The following is a 21,973-nucleotide window of genomic DNA, read 5'->3' on the forward strand; positions in this document are numbered from 1 at the left end:
TTCAAACTCCAGGTTCCGCAGAACTTACCCCAGGAAGCCTTTCATGCATCCTCCCGCCCCCCGCCTCCGCCGTTAAATTTACCTTTTTACATTTAACCTCATAATGCTTCTTTTTGTTGCAATCATCACACTGTGTCGAAATTTTGTTTACATGTCTATCTTTGCTACTTGATTGTGCGCTCCTTGAGGACAAGGCTAGAGAGGACAAGGCCTAGCGCAGACCGACTTCCGAAATTATTCTGCGAAAGAATCATGTACTGGCTGGCCTCAAGGGGCTCACAGGAAGGGACAATCCTCGAGTTCTGGGGCTCTCTTCGATCCCTTCGTGAATAACTCAAGGCAAACGCGCCAGGAGCTGAATTCGAGTACCTTGGCTGAGAAGGCCGCCAAGAATGCGGCCCTGTCCACTTGCTCCTTCCCGGGCGCCCGGTCCTAGCCGGCGTCCAGAGCAATCTCCCCTCGTCCAGCGCGCGACGCCTCCTCCGGGGGTCGGGGCCGCGGGTCCGCCGCCCCCACTGGCGGGCGCGGCTTGGAAAGCTTGGGGGTCTCCTTGGTATCCGCCAACAGCTCCGGGCGGCGGCCACAGTGAAGACAGGGAGGGCGCACCCGGCCGGTCGGGGCGGGGCTGCAGTTGGCAGGGAAAGGGTAGCAACGACGGGCGAGCACCAAGCGCCAAGGAAGGCGCGCTTCTAACTTCCTCGCACGTATGTTTCCTCGCCGGGACCCACGCTGGGGCAGCCGTCTCCTGTGCGATTCCTCTCTCCCCGCCCCGCTACCTCCAGGACCACTACCTCCACGCTGTGGGGTAAGGAACACTCAGTCTCCCTCTCCCGCCGACTCCCGCGCTGTCGGCCGCATTCCACGCCCCCTTCACGCCCGCGCGCGCGTCGCCGCTGCCGCCGCCGCCAGAAGAGGCGGGGCCTGGGCCCCGGCGCAGAGTCAGCCACGGTCCCAGCCTGCCCCGCGCCGGCCAACGAGAGCAAAGTCAGTGACTCACCTCCGCCGCGCTAACTCCTCGCTAGCTCTCCCCTCACACACGCTCACACCCGGTTCGAGATGGCGGCGGCAGCAGCGGGGGACTCTGACTCCTGGGGTGAGGGGAAGTTACGAGGGACAGGGGCTGGGCCGGCGCTGGCCCCAAGCTGAATCGGGCACTAACGCGGCTCGCTCTCTTCCGTAGACGCTGACACGTTCTCCGTGGAAGACCCGGTGCGGAAGGTGGGGGGCGGCGGCACCGCCGGTGGGGACCGCTGGGAAGGCGAGGACGAGGACGAGGACGTCAAGGTGGGTGCGGGCCGGTACTCCGGGCCTCGCGGGAGCGAACTGGCGCTGTCTCGGGCGGGGATGCCCGCCGAGGGGCGAGCTGGTGGACTCTGGGCCCAGGGGCGCCGCCCGAGCCTGCGGTCTACGGGTCCAGACGCGAGCGTAGGGCCCCCCGGTGCCCTCCTCCCCTACGCTCGCCGGCCATTTGGGCCGGAGTCGAGCAGCGTGGCCTTTTGGATTTCCTTGGCGAGGGCGGTGGCGGCCCCGGCCCCAGCCCTTCTTTAAGGGTCTGCGTCCCGGCCTGGATCCCACCCTCCAGTTGGCGACGGGAGGTGACAGCAGCGGCCGGGCCCGGCCCACGTGCAAACTTCGCGGTCTGGAGCCACTCGCCAGAATGATCTGGGAAGTTGGGCATTGAGCCCAATGGTTTATCCCATATGGAAAGTCTTACAACCACCTGCCTGTTTGAGCTCAGGTATCCCTAGGGACAGTAACTCATTTTTGTTTCTGAAGGCCCATTTGTAGAGTTTGTTGGAGCAGTTTGATGAATGAAATATTGTGCTTTAATTTTAGCCTTCCCCCCCCCCCACAAGACAAGTAGAAACAGTAAAGTTTACAAAATAACTTTAGACTACCCTCTCCCCACCTTGTTGTAAAAACCGAGTACTGAGATAGCCAGCAGTTAAGTTGTCAGAAACCTAGGTAGTCCTGGGAAAACGGAGAGTTGACGGAGTGAGTTATTTATTCGCATACGAACGACGCTTAAGAAAATATTGGTTAGAATAGAGGAGGGGGCCAGTGTTTTTTTCCTATGCCTTGTTGATCTGAACCAGATTTATCCTTATCGTTTGTTGTTGAAAACTCCTGGGGACTCATATTGGTCCAGATGACATTATGACTAGTGCATTCATTTTTTTTTTTTTGTTTTTAGTAGTTAACAAACATCTCAAGCCCAGAATGTTAAGATTCTTTCTAACAGAACTCTCAAAATCTTTTTACATTTGTGCAGAGTTTTTATGAATTGAGAAGATGGTTTCTCTTGGTTTTGATTCACTTAGTGTTTTACTTTCCTGACTTATACCCTTCAACACATATTGGGAGTCCTGTTAAGTCCTTCTGCTTGAGCTGAAAAAATTTAAATAGGTATCACTATGAACTTAATACTACTTATGTTTGGATTTTTTTTTTCTCCTGAGTCTGATGAGGTGGATGTCTACTTTATTGAACAGCTTGAGGTCCAGAAATAATGTGAGTTCTGCACACATTGGGGTTAATAAATGAGTAGTGCTATTGTGCATATACTTAGATGCTTCATTTACTTGTTGTATAGACATGGGAATGGATTGTGTATCATTCTCATTGCAAGATATTAGTTACCTTACTACATTGTAACAGATTTTCTATTTTGAGCATTTAGTTCACATTTGTCCTTTCACTTTTTCTGTGCTTACTGGATGCAGCAGTTAGGACATCTGTTCTGACTATTGGGAATAATTCAGCAAATGAGTACCAGAAAATGAAGCTTGAAGGGAGTAGTCTGGACTAATGCTATGAAGTAACCTGTCTGTGATTATTGGATCTAAATGGTGTCATTCCTGATAAATATAATTCTTACCACTTGGAACTAATTTTGGAGATTTACAGGTTGTAAGGGACCATAAAGGTCATCTTGTCCAGTCACTCTTTTAGTGCAGAATTTTTCTTTTATGCAAATATCTTATTTCTTTTACATAAACATTGAAGTTGATCTTGGAGAAAAAAGCTGAACTTGTCCATTTTATTTCTCACTTGAAATGTTGGTTTATTTCTATTGAATTTCTTCAAGATTCCCAAGGTATTTTATTCATGGAGTAATTTGATTCCTCTGCTTTAGAATCAGACAGACCTAGGTGTATATTATTGCCTTGACATTTTCTATATTTGTGGTCATAAACAAGTTTTTTACTCTTTCCTTTTAGTTCCCCAATCTAAATTGTCCTTACAGGAGATAACTTCAGGGGGTTGTTCTGCATTTTAAATGATCTAATATGTCTAGCATTAGGCATAGTTGCCTAGCACTTGGGAGGCACGCAAACGTTAATACTCTCTTACTTCAGGATGTTGCCTTAATTTTTCTGGCTTGTGGGAAATACCCTGTTTAGATCCAGTATCTGGGTTTATTTTGTGCCACATTTTGTGATTTCCTGAGCTCCAGGGGACTCTCCACGATGGCTCTTTACTGTGAATTTTGTGTTTTGAATGGAATGATTAACAAGCAAGTTTTTGCTTTTTCAGTTTACCAGTCTAGAGTTGAATTTTGTCACTTTGGATGGTAATGAGTAGTACCAAATTTCTGAATTTTGATGTTTTAATACATAATCCTTTTGTAAATATATGAAAACAAAGCTTAGTTTTCACAAGATCAAATAATCATAGCCTTTAAATAGTATAATATATGCATTTTTTTAAGTCTTCAAAGGTAAGATGTAGAAACAGAATAAGTTCTTTGCTTTGTGTTGTCATCTAGTGTTTAACTTTTAAGAATATAGATTTAGTGTCATTTGTAATATCCTGAGAAATGAAAGGAAAACTGAGGTCTTTGTTGCAGTAATTTGCTTCAGTAGTTTACTGTTCTTCAGTAGACATTATAACATTTTGCTGTCCTTGACTTAGTTGTCTGGCAGTGACAGAAATGGATTTAGGAGAAACTATAGAATTGTTAATCATGAGGAGAGAAGGGAGAGAAGCTGTGCTTCTTCCCAATTAAAAACAAGAGAACTAGGTGTGCCTGCTTGGCTCAGTCAGTAGAGCATGAGACTCTTGATCTCTGGGTTGTAAATTTGAGTCAACTGTTGGGTATAGAGATTACTTAAAAATAAAATCTTAAAAAAAAAAAAAAGAAAAGAAAAGATGAGAACTAGGAAAATAGTCTCATGTCACGGGCTGGCTTTATTTTACCTTTCTTGCTATCCTGATGTTATGCAGAGGTAGGGAGGAAGTGTTCACTTGGCATATGTCACTGGGCTCCTTCCCCATTGCTGGAGTGATGTGTAGGTTGTGTTAAGGCAATGAGTGCATATCCCCTGCAAGCAGGGACAATACAACTTTTACTTTATTTTACTAGTCTCCTAGTATTTCAATAGAATAGACTAAAAGCCGGATTTATTCAAGTTGTATAGAATTGTTTTGAGAAAACTGGCTGTGTTCAAGCATCTCTGGCATTTGCACATATAATGTTATTATACAATTCTTTTTAAAAGATCCGAGAATAAACTTAGTTGAAAACTGCCTGACTCATCCTACCCATTCAACTATCTGTTAGGATCGTATCCTGCTTAATAGCCTAAATCTACCAGAGTAAGGACATTTTTCAAGCATTAGAAATAGCATTTCTGAAGAAGGGGAGATTTTTGGGAAATACTCAGAAGGTGGGCATTTTGCCAGGAAATGGGTATCTTGAAGTGTGTAAGTTCTCATGAAAAATTCCAAACATAAACAGAACTAAAGAGAAATTTAAATAAATCCATGAGCAATCTTATTTCTTCTGTATCTCCACTTAACTATTCTCCCCTAACCAGGTTATTTTGAGGAAAATCTCAATTATATCATTTCAGTACCCTGACGGTTTTTATAACTAGTAAGTTTTTAGTTAGGAAGTGTTTTGTTTTGTTTTTTTTTAACGTTTATTTTTGAGAGAGAGAGGGAGACAGAGGATCCAAAACAGGCTCTGTGCTGTCAGCACAGAGCCCAATGCAGGGCTCGAACCCACAAACCATGAGATCATGACCTGAACCGAAGTGTAACGCTTAACTGACTGAGTCACCCAGGCGTCTCAGTTAGGAAGGATGTTTGGTGTTGAAAATGTGTTTGTCATGCTGGATGACTGAAAATAAATAAGCCATTTGTTTAGTGTTCGTTGTCTTGATATTGCTTTAGCCAGGCATTTGAAGTAGGATTGATTAATAATAGTTCCACATGTGAAACTGGTAGGCATTGAGATGGAATTCAACGGAGTGCTTAGCCATAATACATAGTAGGATGTTAAAAACTTAATGAATAGAATTAAATGAAGTAGACTTTAGAGGCAGGTACCTTAGCTTCCAGAAACCAGCATAGTTTTGAGATGATGGAAGAACATTTAGGCTTCTTTTAGGAACTGAACTTTGCTGGGAAGTCTAGACTTGCCAGAAGCCTGTTACACAGTTGTGAAGCCTCTTAGAGCACGTCAGTACAGCTTACAGAACATCAGTAAAAGACTCTTTTTCTGCAAAAGGTTATTTATCTAAACCAAATTACTTAAAGGGAAGTAAAAGAGTATATGTTAATTAATGGACTCTTGCTATGGGGCAGAAGAATTTTACTGCTCCTTTGAAGCTACTTCTGTTTGATGATCTATAAATACATCTTGCTTAAGTTGGAAAGCATTTTCAGCCCTAAATGTGTTCTCTGATTGCATGTGACATTCTGTAGTTGTGCATTGTAAAAATGACAGATCAGCCAACTACTGGCTGTATTATTAGAAATGTTTAAAAAGCAGGGTTTAAAAATTTTGTTTTCAGTTCTCAGTCATGTTCAATTGGGAAGTAGGTTTTAAACTTGAAAAGCAGCCATCTCTTTCAGAGCAAAGGCTCAAATGATGTTGGGTGTGTATCTGTAGAAGAGTGTAGATTAGCAAGAGATTTATAAACTGCCTCTGTTCTTTTTTTTTTCTTTTAATTTTTTTTAATGCTTATTTTTGAGAGAGAAACAGAGCACAGGTGGGGGAGGGGCAGAAAGGGAGGGAGACAGATTCCAAAGCAGGCTTCAGGCTCTGAGCTGTCAGCACTGTGCCAGATGTGGGGCTCGAATCCACAAACCATGAGATCATGACCTGAGACGAAGTTGGACGCTTAACTGACCAAGCCACCCAGGTGCCCCTAAACTGCCTCTGTTCTAAGGAAGGTAGCTAGCCATTTTAGGAGAGCAGCCTGGGTGGCTCAGCCAGTTGGGTGTCCAACTTCAGCTCAGGTCATGATCTCCTGGCTCGTGAGTTCAAGCCCCATGTCAGGCTCCGTGCTGACAGCTCAGAGCCTGGGGCCTGCTTCGGATTCTGTGTCTCCCTCTTTCTCTGCCCCTCCCCTGCTCACGCTCTGTCTCTGTCTCTCCTTCAAGAATAAATAAACATCAGAAAAAAATTTTTTAATTGAATATTACAGTTGGAAGATCTATTAGCTACCAAAAATTGGGTAAGGAATTTACTTGGTTATTGATAAGTATTCTCTGGAACCAAATAACCATTTAGAGCTTACTAAATTACAGACTTACTCTCTGTTTAAACGTGTTAAATTTTAGGTGTTTCTCTAAGAACGTTTTTTAAATTTTATCTGAACTTACTGTCAGCATTTACAAAGTCCTAGTGTTTACAGCAAATTGGGCAGATTTTGACCTTACGTTTACTTTTTAGGCGCTGGCAAATTTTATAACTAAGGAAACAAAAACTCTAGTTCTTGGGGAAAACTACCTGGCCTTATGCTGTGGGAATTACGTCTATTTGGAAGTCTCTCTGTTGACTTCACTATGCTCCCTTCTTTGGGGACTTGTCCCCAGTCAGGGCAGCCTTGTTTCAAGCACTTTGGGGTGAGGGTGACAGGCAGAGCTTGCCTTTCATGGTCCTTTTATGAACGCAGGAGCAGGTGCCATAGCTGTTCCCAGGACTTGTTGATAGGACCACTGCTTTTGCTACTAAAATCCATTCTGTGGTGGAATCTAGGTAGCCTCATTATGTCAGCCCTGATGGGACAGTTTAACTTGAGTGTCTGGAATAAGATTTATACTTTGATTTAGGGAAACCAGGAACTGGGATAGGGGTGGTACATAGAGTTGGTATAAATGAGATATTGAGGGCGCAGGGATATGGATGGGGGTTGGGTGATGTTTTACTGGGAAAGGGAACTGAGAAATGCTCCTGATGTATCTGTTTCTCCATGTTGGAGGTATTGGGATGGAGCTGCTCATTTTTAGCTATACCTCTCCCCTCTTGGCCTCCTGGTACCAGAGGCTGCTAGACTTGTTTCTTAAAATTAATAGAAAACCATCACAGGCAATTTGAGGTAGGTAACTGGTATAGTTGTAGCTGGACACATCACTCTGTGCCATACCCTTCCTTTGATGAGCTTTCCTGCAATTCCAGGGGAGCTCATTCCAGAACTGATTGATAGAATGAATTTTAGTGGGGAGGGACCTAGTTCTCAGATAGTTATGGTATACTTCAGGACTCCAGTAAGAAGTTGTTTACTATGACACTTTAAACCTGGTTCCTTCATTTGTTTTGTTTTGTTTTGTTTTGTTTTTGTTGGTTGGTTTGGTTCATTCATTACTTTTCACTGAGATTTTGGGATAGCTATCTGAGGGCCTAATGTTCTTACCTATAAAATGGAGAAACCACCATCTTACAGGACTTCGTGAGGGTTAACTGTGTTACTACATGTAAGGCCCTTTGCACAGTGCTTGGTGCAGAGTAAACACTTAGTAAATGCTTTATCATCATCATCATCATCATCATCACTATCATTAATAGAGAGTGGTGAATATGTACCCCTTTGAAGTAAGCAAATGGTCTTCCTGTCTGGAGCACCACCTAAGCAGGATATCACTCACAGACCCAGCTTTCTATATTATGTGAAGATTAAAACAATAACAAAAAACTCCTAGTAGTTAATTTTTATTTTCAACTCTAGGGTTCCTTTTGTACTGTGGTGTATTGATAACAAGCACTTAAGCAAACCAGTCAGATTATACAAACATTTGCTTTTTAATTTCTAACTCTTGTGTCTTAGATGTCCAAATAATGACTAGCAGGTTTGTTTTCAGTCTGTTAACCTTGACCTGTGAGTTAAATTGCCAAGGTGAGGTGATTATAAAAATATTTTACTTTTATCCAAATTTCTTTCTACTCTGCTTGCAGAGCCTATGATAGCCTTAATCAGGATTTTTTAGTTCTCTGGTGGACTTAGAGAGTTTTATTAAAATCGAGGTTTGGTTAGTTTAAATACCTAGACTGATTCATTATGAGCTGTCTTGTTATAAAACAGAAGCTTGGTGTCATAGTTATGGCACATTAGTCAGCCTCTACATCTTCCAGCAGCAGCAGAGCCTCTTGCAATCCTGTGGTTCAGCTTCAAATGGCTATCCCTATTAAACTTAAACATTCTAAAGTCTCTGGAACCTTTAGAAAATTGTTTGATAATCAGTTTATATTTAGTTCAATGACTGTGTTAGGTGTAGAAAAGACAAGAGTGTAGATCAACCTTAAAGTGCCCTACCCAAGTTAGGGAGTGGGTTCAATAAGCTATTGATCAGCTCTTGACTGCTCTTAAATACTGGGCTTAAATATTATATAGATTTAATTCATTAATCAGGGTTGTGTTGTATACCAATAATTGTGTTGTATAGGTTGTGTTGTATATCAGTAATTGAGCCATTGGCTAGAATGTTGGATGTTTTCACATTTGGGAAAGTAAGAAATATAAAGTCCTTTTAATTTTTTATTTAAAACAACTGCAAATTACTTTAAGAGAAGTAGTTTTGGCTTGGTTGTCTTGTGTTGTGTTAACAGACAAGTTGATATACAATTTCATATGGAAAAACAAACATGCAAGAATGGCCAGGAGAACACTAAAAAGCCTGAAAACCTATAAGAGAGGGAACCAGCCTTGACCTACATAAAAACATACTATAATTAATTAAAGTAATGAAAGCAGTGTGGTATTGGTGCATGAAGAGACAGTAGACCTGTGGGAAAGCAGAAGTAGACCAAGTACCTGTGAAAACTTAGTATGTGGCAAATCACAGGGCTCAGGTATACTTTTTAATAACTGAGGCTATGACAATTAGGTAACCATTTAGAAAAAGAGTTAGATCCATACTTCATACCACACAAAAGAAAAAATTCCATATGGACTAGAGATCTAAATAAAAAACAATGAAAGCATACATGTTTTAGAAGAAACTGACTTGATGAAATTCACCGACAATAAAAAGAAAAGACTGATAAATTTTACTGCATAAATGTGGTGGGGTGCATATGCTTCGTAGGGAAACACTAGAAATATTTCCATTAAGAACAACAAGGCAGGGGTGCCTGAGTGGCTCAGTTGGTTAAGCTTCTGACTCTTGGTTTTGGTTCAGGTCATGATCTCAAGTTTTGTGAGTTCAAGCCCTGCATTAGGCTCTGTGCTGACATCACTGGAGCCTGCTTGGGATTCTGTCTCCCTCTCTCTCTGCCCCTCCCCCACTTGCTCTCTATCTCTCAAAAAAAAAACCAAAAAACAATAATGATGCCCATTATCTCTGCCATTATTCACAGTGTACTAGAGGTTTAGCCAGTGCAGTTAGATAAATCAGTTGTGGAAGCATAAGAATTGGTAAAGAAGTAAAGCCATTTTCATTTACAGATGATATTATAGTACACCTGGAAAACCCTAGAGAATCAATGAAAGTGAGAAATTAACATGTAAAAACCAATTGTATACACAAATAATAACCAGTTAGAGGACATAACAGGGAAGAAAAAAAAAAAACCCTCCAATTTACAGTAGGAACACATAAGAGAAATACTTAGGAACAAACTTGAAGAGAAATTCACAAAATCTCCAAGAAGGAAACTTTAAAACATTCCTTGAAAGATACAGAAATAGACTTGAACAAATGGAAAAACAGCCCTTTTCCTTGGCTAGGATGGCTCAACATTATGAAGATGTGCATTTTCCTAACATTAATTTACAATTTTAATGCAGTACAAAAAAAAAAAATACAAACTTCTTTCTGTGGAGTTAGATAAGTTGCACATGGAAAAGTAAACAGGCAAGAATTATTAATAGAAGTCCTTTTCTTCAGGATAACTGGGATGATGATGATGATGAAAAAAAGGAGGAAGCAGAAATAAAACCAGGTGAGCCACTGGGGTTCCTTCATTTTTGGTTTTATATCTTGGTGAGCATGTAATACTTAAGACAAATGACAAAATGCTTGCAAAATTGAAAATTTTTGTGTTGAGAAACCAAACACCCTTCCATTCTCACTTTATTCTCTTCTCCTCCCATCTCTTCTCTCCCCTCAAAACATAATCAGATTGGATACTGCCTGCCACTTTCTGTTTGAGTGCTGCTGTTAGGAGACAGTAGAGAAGGGTGTGATCTCATATTTTAAAATCTAAATCCTGCTGAAAGCACTGGGGAAATATGAAGGGAGATGTTTGGGTCCTAGGGGTCAGATCAGAGAAGAGAAAGGAAGCGTCCCAGAACTTTCCCATTGTTATTCACGAGTAAATCACCATACGAAATTGGAGCTAGGAGAAGTTTGGTCTTTTGAAGTATATTATTGTTATGTCTGTCTCATCCACAAACTGGAAAATATTCAAGGTAACTGTGATTAAAACATTTCTTTCAGAAGTAAAAATTTCAGAAAAGAAAAAAATAGCAGAGAAAATAAAAGAGAAAGAACGGCAGCAGAAAAAAAGGCAAGAAGAAATTAAAAAGAGGGTAAGTAATATTCATTTCCTGAAATACAGAATTCTCACATCAGTAATGCTACATTGTCTTAATAGACAGTAAGTATTACCTAGCAGTCTGACGGGCTTTGTAAAGACTATAAATGGACACTATTAGAGAAGTAAATCCCCAAACTGAAATCTGTGTCTCCCTCTCTCTTTGCCCCTCTGCCTCTTGCGCGTGCTCTCTCTTTCAAAAATAAATATTTAAAAAAGCCCCTCAAAATAAAAGTAGATAAATTATCATAATGAATAATCATGTATGTCACCTAAATTTAACAGTTGCTAATATTTTGCCATATTTGCTTCATCTTTTTTTGTTAAAATCAAGTAAATAAAATGTGCATTTTATCTTTAAATACTTCAGTATGCATCTTTGAAAAATCAAAGCTGTTTCTCACATGATTACGTATCTAATAGGATGAACAGTAATTTTTTAATGTCATCTAATATTCAGTGTATATGGGTTGGTTTTTTTGTTTGTTGTTTTGTTTTATTTTGTTTTTTGAGAGAGAGAGAGTGCACAGACAGGGAAGGGGCAGAGGAAGACAGAATCTCAAGCAGGCTCCACGCTCAATGTGGAGTCTAATGTTGGGCTTGATCTCATGACCGTGGGTTCGTGACCTGAGCTGAGATTGAGTCGTACCCTTAACGAACTGAGCCACCCAGGTACCCCTATATGTGCCCAATTTCTAATTGTCCCAAGATATCTTTTACATATGGTTTGTTTAAACAAGGACCTTAGATTCATTGCATTAGGTTGTTAACATATCCTAAGTCTCCTAGAGTATCTTTCTTTCTGTCTTAAAATGACAGTAAGGGCGCCTGGGTGGCTCAGTTGCTTAAGCATCCAACTCTTGATCTTGGCTCAGGTCATGATCTCATGGTTCATGAGTTCAAGCCCTGCATCAGGCTCTGGGCTGATAGCTCAGAACCTGCCTGGAGTTCTGTTTCTTCTTCTCTCTGCCCCTCCCTTGCTTATGCACATGCATGTGCTCTGTCTCTCAAATACACTTGAAAACAAAAAGTAAAATGACATTCACTTATTGAAGGGAGGAGCCCATTTGTCGTGTAGAATATCCCACCTTTTTGATTTGTCTGATTGCTTACAGTTGCAATTTCCTGTAACTTGGCCAGTAAGTCTAAAAGTTTGATTGGATTCAGATTAAACATTTTTAATTGGAATGCTTTAGAGGTCATGCTATGTGCTTCATATTGCATCATATCACATCAAGAGTCACGTAATATCTGTCCTATTATTAGTGATGCTAAAATTGATGACTGGGTTAAGGTGGTAACAGTCTGATCCTTCTATTATAAAATTACATATTCTTGTAAGTAATCCAATTTCACATCAAGCTCCCACCCATTAGTTTAGTGTTAGTAATGATTGTTGCCTAATTATTTTATTATGGACTGCAGAATGGTGATTTTTCTCATCCAGTGACTTCTCTTCCATTTGTTACTGGCTGGCTTTTCTTCCTCCTCTTCTACTTGCTTTGCTGTTTGATTACTTTGATATGGTTTGTGCTAGAAAAGCAGAGTAAAAGCTTAATTGTTTTCTTGTGATCACTAATTTCCAGAGTAAGGAGGGAGTGTAATAGTAACTTCAAAGGGTTGAAAAATGAGGGGTTTGTGGGTTTTTTTCTTTTGAGTAAATTTGTAGATGTACAGGTTTTTATAAATTTTACTCAGATACAGTAATTATTCTTTTGATGCTCAAATTTTCCCAACTTTGGCCAGTAGGAAACCCTTTGAGTTGTTCTAATGTTCATCCTTTTGACAGAACCCTATTAGTCTTTGAAAATTTCTTGCTTTCTGGCACAATAAGTGCTGGGCTCACCTGGTAAACTCTCTTCTTTAAGCCTGGAATGTGCTACTTCCCTGAGGTTTTTAGTGGAAATGATGTTTAGAAGCCAAATCTAGTTGCTAGTAGTACTCAGCATTATTGAGGTGGCCTTGCCTTCTAGACCCATTTTTATAGGTGAAGGTAGGAAAGAAATAAATGCATGAGTATATGTGTTGTGTATGTCAGCGTTAGTTCATGGATTCTAATAATGGTAACATAATTGTTTATTTGCTTTTCTACAATACCAGTAATACTAACAATGTTTGTAGGATTTCTTTGCAATTCTTTTTGTATTGAGAATATATCCTCTAAGGATGTATAATTATGTTCTGGGTTCTAAAGTCATTTGTATTATTTTGTGTCAGTATGTCTTTTGATACACATTTTAGAGTCATTTGTTACCGTTTCCATTTTTAAAGTTTTATTTTTTATGTAACTTTATTTTTTAAACATGAAATAATGTTCAGAAGGCAAAACCATACAAAAATGGTACACTCAGAAAAGTCGCAAACATCCATTCCTGTCCTGTCCTCTCCTCTCCATCCTGTTCCCTGTCACCACCTATAAGAAAGCATTTTCACTAGTTTTTGGTTTATTCTTTTTTTTTTGTTTTTTGTAGCTGTATGGTATTCTGTTGCTACAAATATGTACCATATTTTATTTCACCAGTCTTCTAGTCATGGGCAGCTGGATCTTTTTTCCCCATTCCTGTACTTGAACTAACAGTGCTTCCATGAATAGCCGTATCTGTGTGTCATTTTTAATGGGTATAGTCATATTTGTAGGATAGATTGTCAAATGAGAGATTGATGGGTCAGAGGGCAAATTACATTTGTAGTCTTGCCAAGGGTTCTCAAATTGCCCTCTGTATGGGGTTGTACCAGTTTGCATTTGCCAACAATGTATCAGAGTGTGTTTCCCCAGTCAGGGACATTTTAGATACTTTTAAAATAATTTATACTTGCATATCAAAAATATTTACATGTGTGTTTCTATGATGGGAACAAGCAATAGAAACTTAGAACTCAGTCTAAGAAGCCATCTTGGTTAGATCTTTCTTGGTCATTGAAGTTAGAATTTGTACTTCCTTTGTTGGGTCTTGGTATTTATATCCAACAAAAAGAAACCTTATTAGAGTGTGCTCAGTTTGTCTTAAGTAAAATATTGAGTTAAGATGAGTTCAGTTTTGATGCAGGAAATACTTAATAATGTCCAGGTCTACAAAGACAGTTGAGTCAAGATATTTCCTTTTTTCTTTCTAGAAAGTATTCTGAGATTTCCTAACTTGGCATAATGACATTTCTCATTTTATCCTCTCCATGAGAAACAAAATATGATGTATTTCAGAAGTGGACTTGTGAGTCAGAATCTGCAAGCTGCATAGACATAGTTAACTATGAATAGCACAAGTTCCCTTTACTTTTTTCCCACTTTAATGAATACTGTCATAGATTCTCCTTCATAGTAAAAGTGATACATTTGTTGTAGGAAGTATCACAGTATAAAGAAATGATATTCACTAAACTGTTGACTGTCAGAGAAGTAGAACTGGAAAATAACTGACAACTTCTGTTGTGTGTCTTTAAAATTTGTTGACAATGATAATGTGTTACTTTTATAATAATATAAAAATGTAAAAGGAAAACTTTTTTTAAATTTTTTTATTGTGTATTTGCTTTTGAAAGACAGAAATGGAGCATGAGTAGGGGAGGGGCAGAGAGAGAGGGAGACACAGAATCTGAAGCAGGTTCCAGGCTCTGAGCTGTCAGCCTAGAGCCCGACATGGGGCTTGACCTCATGAACTGTGAAGTCATGACCTGAGCTGGAGTGGGATGCGTAACCTACTGAGCCACGCAGGTGCCCCAAGAGGAAAACTTTTTTTGGTGTTTTTGTTTTGTTTTGTTTTGTTTTACATTTTTATTTATTTTTGAGAGACAGAGACAGAGCAGATCTGGGGGACGGGCAGAGAGAATGAGACACAGAATCCGAAGCAGGCTCCAGGCTCCAAGCTGTCAGCACAGAGCCCGATGCAGGGCTCGAATTCACAAACTGTGAGATCGTGACCTGAGCCGAAGTCGGATGCTTAACTGACTGAGCCACCCAGGCGCCCCCAATTTTTTTTTTTTTTTTTTAATTAGAATGTGTGTGTGCACAAGTGGGGGATGGGCAGAGGAAGAGAGAGAATATTAAGCAGGCTCCTCACTCAGCATGTAGCCTGATGTGGGGCCCCATCCCATGACCCTGGGGGATCATGACCTGGATGGAAATCAACAAGAGTTGGATGCTCAACTGACTGAGCCACCGTGTGCCCCCAAAACATTTTTTTTATGTTTGCATAGTACAGTTGGCCTTTGAACAATGTGAGGGCTAGGGGTGCTGACCCCTGCACAGTCAAAAAGCTACATACAACTTTTGACTTCCCCCAAACTTAACTATTAATAGCCTACTATTGACTGGAAACCTTACTGCTAACACAGTCATCACATAATTTTGTAGTTGTGTGTATTATATATCATATTCTTCCAGTAAAGTAAACTAGAGAAAAGAAAATGTTAAGAAAATCATGAAGAGAAAAATGCATTTGCTGTACTGTAAATACCAGAAAAAGTCTGAATAAGTGGACCCATGCTTTTCAGACCTGTTTTATTCAAGGGCCATCTGTATTGTCATATGGCTGTGCCATGTTTTATTTATTCTTTTGTTGAACATTTGGGTTATCTCTAAATTTATTGGAAATTATAAGTAATACTCCAATGGACATCCTTGTGGCTAAATGTTAGTGTGCATCTTTGGTTTCTTAAGATAAATACCTAGAAGTGCAATTGAGTCCATAAAGCATATAAAAGTTATTTTAAGACTTGATGCACATTACCAAGTTGCCCTAGAAAAGTTGTTTCAATCAATATACAGTCTTTAGCAGCAGAATGTGAGTGTGATTTTTCCCTTGTCTACAGTCTCAATTCCATATTTTTTAAAAAGGCTGTGGAAATAAACTCAGTCTTCTTGGGTTCTTAACTCAGCTCTCTCACATTAGCAGCTGTGTTAACCTTCTGTTACCATGGACAGGTTGCTTAACCTCTCTGTGCCTCAAATTTTTTTGTGTAAAATCAGGATAAGAACATCTGAGGTGTTTAGAAGGATGCCTGAAATAAACACTTTATAAGTATTTGCTATTATTTATAATTTTGTGTTTATTAAAAAAAGTTCACACAATTCAAAAATGTACTGGTCATTCGTAATCCCAGCCGTTTTAAAATTTTCTTTCTATCTCATTTTAGTTAGAAGAACCTGAAGAAACTAAAGTGCTAACACCAGAAGAACAATTAGCAGATAAACTGCGGCTAAAGAAATTACAGGAAGAGTCAGACCTTGAATTAGCAAAAGAAACTTTTGGTAAGGTGCAGGGAGGGGGTGATTGCAGTGAAGTATTGAAGTTCCAAGTGCATGCGTGGAAGTCTTACTAGTTATGAAAGTTTAGAAAACATCTCCATTTTTGGCATAACAATACTGGTGAACTTAGATATTCAAAAGTAGTTTTTATTTTATATTTGAGGTTTCATTGCTTAAGGCAGAGTGAAATACATTTTCAGATTTTTTAATGATTATGTTCCGAGTATCACATAAAAGGTTATTAAGATAAATCATTGGACCTTTTCAAATAAAGTTTCCTGCTCCTTTAAATATATCAGCTGGATGAAATTTGGATGAAATGTGAGGTCTGTAGCTTTGAGGTTTAAATATTGAACTGACTATAGGGCTGTCCTATTGTCTTAAATCTGGATAAGAATGTCCCTGTGGCGCATTCACCTTCAGCTGTGCCTCTGCTCAGGATCATTCCTTTCTGTGACCCTTCTTGGCCCTCGCCATACCCAGTCTTTAGAGGGCTTCCATTTCTGTGTGTCATGCTACAGTTGTGAGTGGTACATGAGATAAAAAACATATTCAGGATCCTGTATGTATGGAAGTTCAGAGTGTTCTAGGGGGAGAGTAACATGACATGAAGGGGAAAGTAAGAAACATGGCCAAAGAAATAGTTAAAAGTTCTCCCTTTGTTTAATTAAGCTCATTGTTGTCATTACCTATTGTGTACTTTTCAGAGTAGAAGATTATGTTGAAAGAGTTAAAGAGCTTTGAAACCTATAGCTAATTGTATCCCCATCCTTCCTGTTCTTTAAAATGGATCAGGAAGGCTGACAAGTGATCATTGTCCTTTCTGTGGGAGATGTGATTTTCTCACTCCGGGAGTTGCTGGCAACCTGAGGAGTTACTTTGGGTGCTCCTGTGCACTGGCGTGTGCTTGGCAGATCTTAACCTGCAGAGGGCAAGCAGCCATTATCCAGTGTCTTCATAGCATGGTAACAGCCAGCCAAGTGTTTATTAAAGAAAAGAGTTTACATGCTACTTAAAAATTCTAAAATGGGACAATTATGGATTGCAAGGCAAAAACATGGATTCATACAGCCATCATTTAGTTAATAGGGTTTTAATGTCGTATTTCTCATACTAAAATACTAAATCAGTGATACTGTTAACTCAATTTGCTATTGAGGAAGATACAAAGTGTACTGTCTCTTAGCCTAGAATCCTTTTAGGCCAGATTCTTTCTGTTGGGATTTTTTAAAAATTTTTTTAAATGTTTATTTACTTTTGAGAGAGAGACAGAGCATGAATGGGGGAAGGGCAGAGAAGGAGGGAGACACAGGATCCGAAGCTGGCTTCAGGCTCTGAGCCGTCAGCACAGAGCCCGACGCGGGGCTCGAACTCACAGACCATGAGATCATGACCTGAGGCGAAGTCGGATGCTTAACCAACTGAGCCACCCAGGTGCCCCTCTGTTGGGATTTTAATACATGGCTTACCCCTCTTAGCTTCTGGAGTCAGCTGCATACTTTGACAGGAGCCATCTGGGTTTTTGTTTTGTTTGCTTTTTCCTTCTCTCCCCATTTTACTGTGGCCTATTTTTTTTTTTTTTTAAGTTTATTTATTTTGAGAAAGGAACAGGGGAAGAGGGGCAGAGAGAGAGAATCCCAAGCAGGTTCCATGCTCAGCATGGAGCCCGACGTAGGGCTTGATCCCATGACAGTGGGATCATGACCTGATCCGAAAGCAACAGTCAGCCAACAGTCAGCCGCTCAGCTGATCCACCCAGGCCCTCCCCTGCTGCAGGCTATTCTTAGACATAGACTTTAAAAACATCCTTTTTGTGCCAGGGACGCTTTTGGTGCTGTGGTGAAAACTACAGGTTTCCTCTTAATATGATGTTTTTTTAAATGCAGAAAATAAAATACATAGAATTTTACTTACTAAGGAAGTCTGTTATATTGAAATAGGTATAATGTTAAAAAGACGAGATACAGTAATAATGTGTTTTTATTAATGCAGTAAATAAGATCTAGTGGCAGGTCTATCTAATAAGTAATGTGATTTGAAAGTAATGATGACCGAAACAATATTTTAAGAGAACTACAACTGTAATGTGATATGAAAATATCTGATCTTTACTAGTAACAGGTTTTTGCTAGTTATAACCACTGTGATTTATTGCCTATAATCAAAATGGAAGGAAATGCTAAATTAGAGGTTAATGAAATTAAAGTTGTAATCTTTGATCCAAATTTGCAGACCTGCTGAATTCTGTCCAAGAACTCCAGTGGACCCAGGTTAAGAAACTCTGCTTTAGCATGAAATAACAGCGTTGTTCAGATACCGAATTGGTTTATAAACCTAAAAAAAATCTTTCTGATATTTTTAGTGCTCCCTCTTCTCCTGCAGGTGTTAATAATACAGTTTATGGAATAGATGCTATGAACCCATCTTCAAGAGATGACTTCACAGAGTTTGGAAAGTTACTAAAAGATAAAATTACACAATATGAAAAGTCACTATATTATGCCAGTTTTTTGGAAGCCTTAGTTCGAGATGTGTGTATTTCACGTAAGTAATTCTAATCTCTACTTCTGTAGGTGGATTTTAGTAACAGCCCATCATAGGAGGATGGAGGTTGAGTTTTTTTGGGATGCTATAATAGACTTAGGATTTCCTTTTCAGAAGTTACCTTGGGAATGTTCTGCAAATACCCAGTGAGTTTGAGTGGTTTTGTTTTTTTGAGGCTCTCTTCTTAATTTTTTTAAAATGGCTTCCCAAAGGGACATCTGGACTTTGCTGATACAAAGCTGATAAAACACTAGCTTATTCTTTTATCTAATTATATCTTTAAAAAAAATTTTTTTTTTAACGTTTATTTTGAGACAGAGAGTGCAAGCAGGGTTGGGGCAGAGAGAGAGGGAGACACAGAATCCGATGCAGGCTCTGAGCTGTTGGCTCCCCTTATCTAATTATATCTTAAATGGACAAGGAAGTATCTTTTGGGGAAAATTGTCTCTCCCCATACGGAATTTTAGAGCTGAGTGCAACCATAGTAAGTGTTCATTTTACAAACAAGGAAGCCTGTGACTCTAGGTTTAAGTTGCTCAACAGAACAGGTACCTATATTCTGGGTCTGTGGGTGTGGTGCCATGCCCTGAAAGGAGTCATACATTTCAGAGACAGGGTGTGTGGGAGTAAAAACCAGGGGTGGTGTGGCACTAATGTGGAAGGGACTGTTTTTGCTAGCACTGCTGTTTTTAAGATCGAGAAAAAGGAATTCTACACAATGAACTTTCAATTGGGATTTCCTTGAGAAATCATTACTAATTTGGGTGTTCTGAATTTGATTAGTGATATACCCATAGTTGGTATTTTATTTACATATACTTTTTTTCTTCTTTTTGAAGGTGCTCTCCAACCAAAACTGAAACTCTTTTTTGGTAGCTAAAAACTGCTGTGTTTCAGCTTGGTATTTTTATAAGGATCAAAGGATGTGTTGTCCACTAATCAGACTTGTCTCCTAGTAGGATACTGAGATTTCTGAGATAACCTGTTTTCATTCTGGTTCCTGTGGTAGAAGTGGTAGAAAATAGAGACCCTAAAGGGTGGGGAGTTGTAATTTGTAGTTTTAAGAATGGTTGTTCCATGTTCATTCAGCCACTCCTCAGTGTGCATCGAGGATGTGTTGTGGAAAGGCATGGTGGTCCTCCGTGTGTTTATTTTTTTGCCCCCTCACATGTTTAGATTGAGTTAAGGAGGTATGGTAGGGGACAGTATGAGCTCTAAAGACACTTTGGGTTTCTTTTTGAACAATGGTGTCTTGGTTATTTCAGGTCATTATAAAATTTTTGTTGCTGAGTTTTCTATTTTACGTTAAATAGTTCTGATTTGTGAGCCTAGCCATAGACTGAATCGTGATTCTTTACCATCTTATGTTTAACAGGACAAATTCATAGCCTTTTTAAAGTTACTGAAGCTAATGATGGACAAAGTAGAGGTGGTAATTCCTTTTTCTTTTTTTTTAGTGGAAATTGATGACTTGAAAAAGATTACCAATTCATTGACTGTGCTTTGCAGTGAAAAACAAAAGCAAGAAAAGGTAAGGGCAAACATGCAAGGGAGATGCCTATCACATTAGGATGGGGGTGTGGGGCATAATATTCTCAGTGTACTGGGAGCCTGAACTAAAATTTAAATTGGAATAGAGCTGGAGCCTGAGTGCCATTACTGTCCTTTTGTTCACAGACATGGTCAGAGTTTTCTTTTGGAACAGAAATTGCTTTGGGTTAGGTCTGAGATCTCCCCTAAAGTTTTTTTGTTGCCAGAGGCTTTAGTGTCTCTGTGAGGGTTTCTGTACCAGAAAAAGGTGCCCACAGTGGACAGTCTCATGAATTAACTCTCTTTTGTCCTTAGCAAAGCAAAGCCAAAAAGAAGAAGAAAGGCGTGGTTCCTGGAGGGGGATTAAAGGCCACCATGAAAGACGATCTGGCAGATTATGGTGGTTATGATGGAGGATATGTACAAGACTATGAAGACTTCATGTGACATTTTATCTTCTCCTGGTGTCTTCTTTCTGTTGCCCACAATCCCTTCAACATGTAGCACAACTTCCTTTCCTTTCAGTTCTGCCAAATGCTACAATCAGAAGTGCAGTATCTTTTGTGCTGGTTATTTAACCCCTTGACACTTAGGTGCTAATGTGCGAATGAGGGAACTTGGATCTTGCTGCCAAGGGGTTAAAATTGGGAACCTCAGTTGCTACTAAATCATAGTTTAAAAAAAACAAGCGTAATAATGTTGTCATTGTTGCTCTCTGATTCCATAGCGGCAGTCACTGAATTGGAAACAAAGGTTGCAACATGACAAAAATTGTGTAGTATTTACCAGCACCATTCAGTAATACAGCCTTAACCATACCTCCTTGAACTACTTCATAACTTGTCAAGAAAAGCAGTTTGCAGCAAGGGCATGCCGTGTGCACCTAGTATTAAAATTGCTTTGTCTTAAAATTGAGCGTGAGGATATTAAAAATACATTGTGAAGAAGACTGCTTATCTCAGAGTGAAGATACAACGGCTGAAAAGCACTAGCTTGATACTTAAAAATCAAATGACCAAAACCCTCCAACTTTGAAGCTGAAGAAGGTAGACCTCCATTATTGTGTTGCATTACAAGTTGTGGAATCTCTTGAATGCATAGACTGTCTAGTTTCTATTTATCAGACTGTTCTGACGGAGTGCTTCAGACGGGGGAGGGAAGCTCTTTACCTGTTTCATTTCCCTGATTTCAGTGTCTGAACAATCCTCCTTTGTTCTCCTGGGCTGCAATGGAACAACTTTAACAGGGTTTTGGCATTTCCTTTCCTTTATAAAACATGCTCAGCAAACTGCACCAGTTGACTACAGTTTGGTAAATTGTTATGTTAACAATTATGACATCTGCAATGTTTTATAAAGCAACTAATTTAATAAAATCACTATTGTGAGGACTTAAATTTTGTGTTAACTCCCAAGAGATATTTTTGGAGAGTATAGAACAACAGCTCTTGGGACTAGAGTTCTCTGTATACTTACAAAGCTATTAATAAATGCCTGATGAGCAGTTAACAGCTTTAAGACAAAAATGATGTGCCAGGCCTGATTAGTGTCACCCTAGAGCGACAAAGGTATAGGGCTGCCTTCCTCTCTTTATTTGGGCAAATTATTTGCTTGTTTAGATAGTAAGGCCTAACTCAGTACGGAGAAGAGCTTATTTATTTGGAGTAATTGAGCTTATTACTCAGGTTACGGCTGTAAAAGCATAGATTGGGTGATCCTCTTTATTATATATTTTAAGTAATTTAACCAAATTTGTGGTTGGAGTCTTTTTGAAACTGTCAGAGAATCAAAAGTAGGGACAACAAAACATGTTTTAAGTTTCTCTTAAATAGGAAATAGGAACCTCAATCAAAGCTCTGTAGACTACTAAGTGTAAGAACCGTCTAAATGATT

The 21,973-nt window shown here is 39.6% G+C and overlaps 1 protein-coding gene across 1 annotated transcript; it reads left to right on the plus strand.

Moving 5' to 3' along the window:
- Positions 1–957: 957 nt before the first annotated feature.
- Positions 958–20,535, plus strand: EIF3J (eukaryotic translation initiation factor 3 subunit J). Its single transcript, XM_049613540.1, has 8 exons — positions 958–1,093; positions 1,181–1,284; positions 10,117–10,171; positions 10,669–10,760; positions 15,896–16,010; positions 18,390–18,551; positions 20,009–20,082; positions 20,397–20,535. Exons 1-8 carry the CDS (start codon positions 1,057–1,059, stop codon positions 20,526–20,528), a joined length of 771 nt encoding a protein of 256 aa, XP_049469497.1. The 5' UTR covers positions 958–1,056; the 3' UTR covers positions 20,529–20,535.
- The last annotated feature ends 1,438 nt before the right edge of the window (positions 20,536–21,973 follow it).

This window comes from Panthera uncia (assembly GCF_023721935.1).
Source record: "Panthera uncia isolate 11264 chromosome B3 unlocalized genomic scaffold, Puncia_PCG_1.0 HiC_scaffold_1, whole genome shotgun sequence".
Taxonomy (NCBI): domain Eukaryota; kingdom Metazoa; phylum Chordata; class Mammalia; order Carnivora; family Felidae; genus Panthera; species Panthera uncia.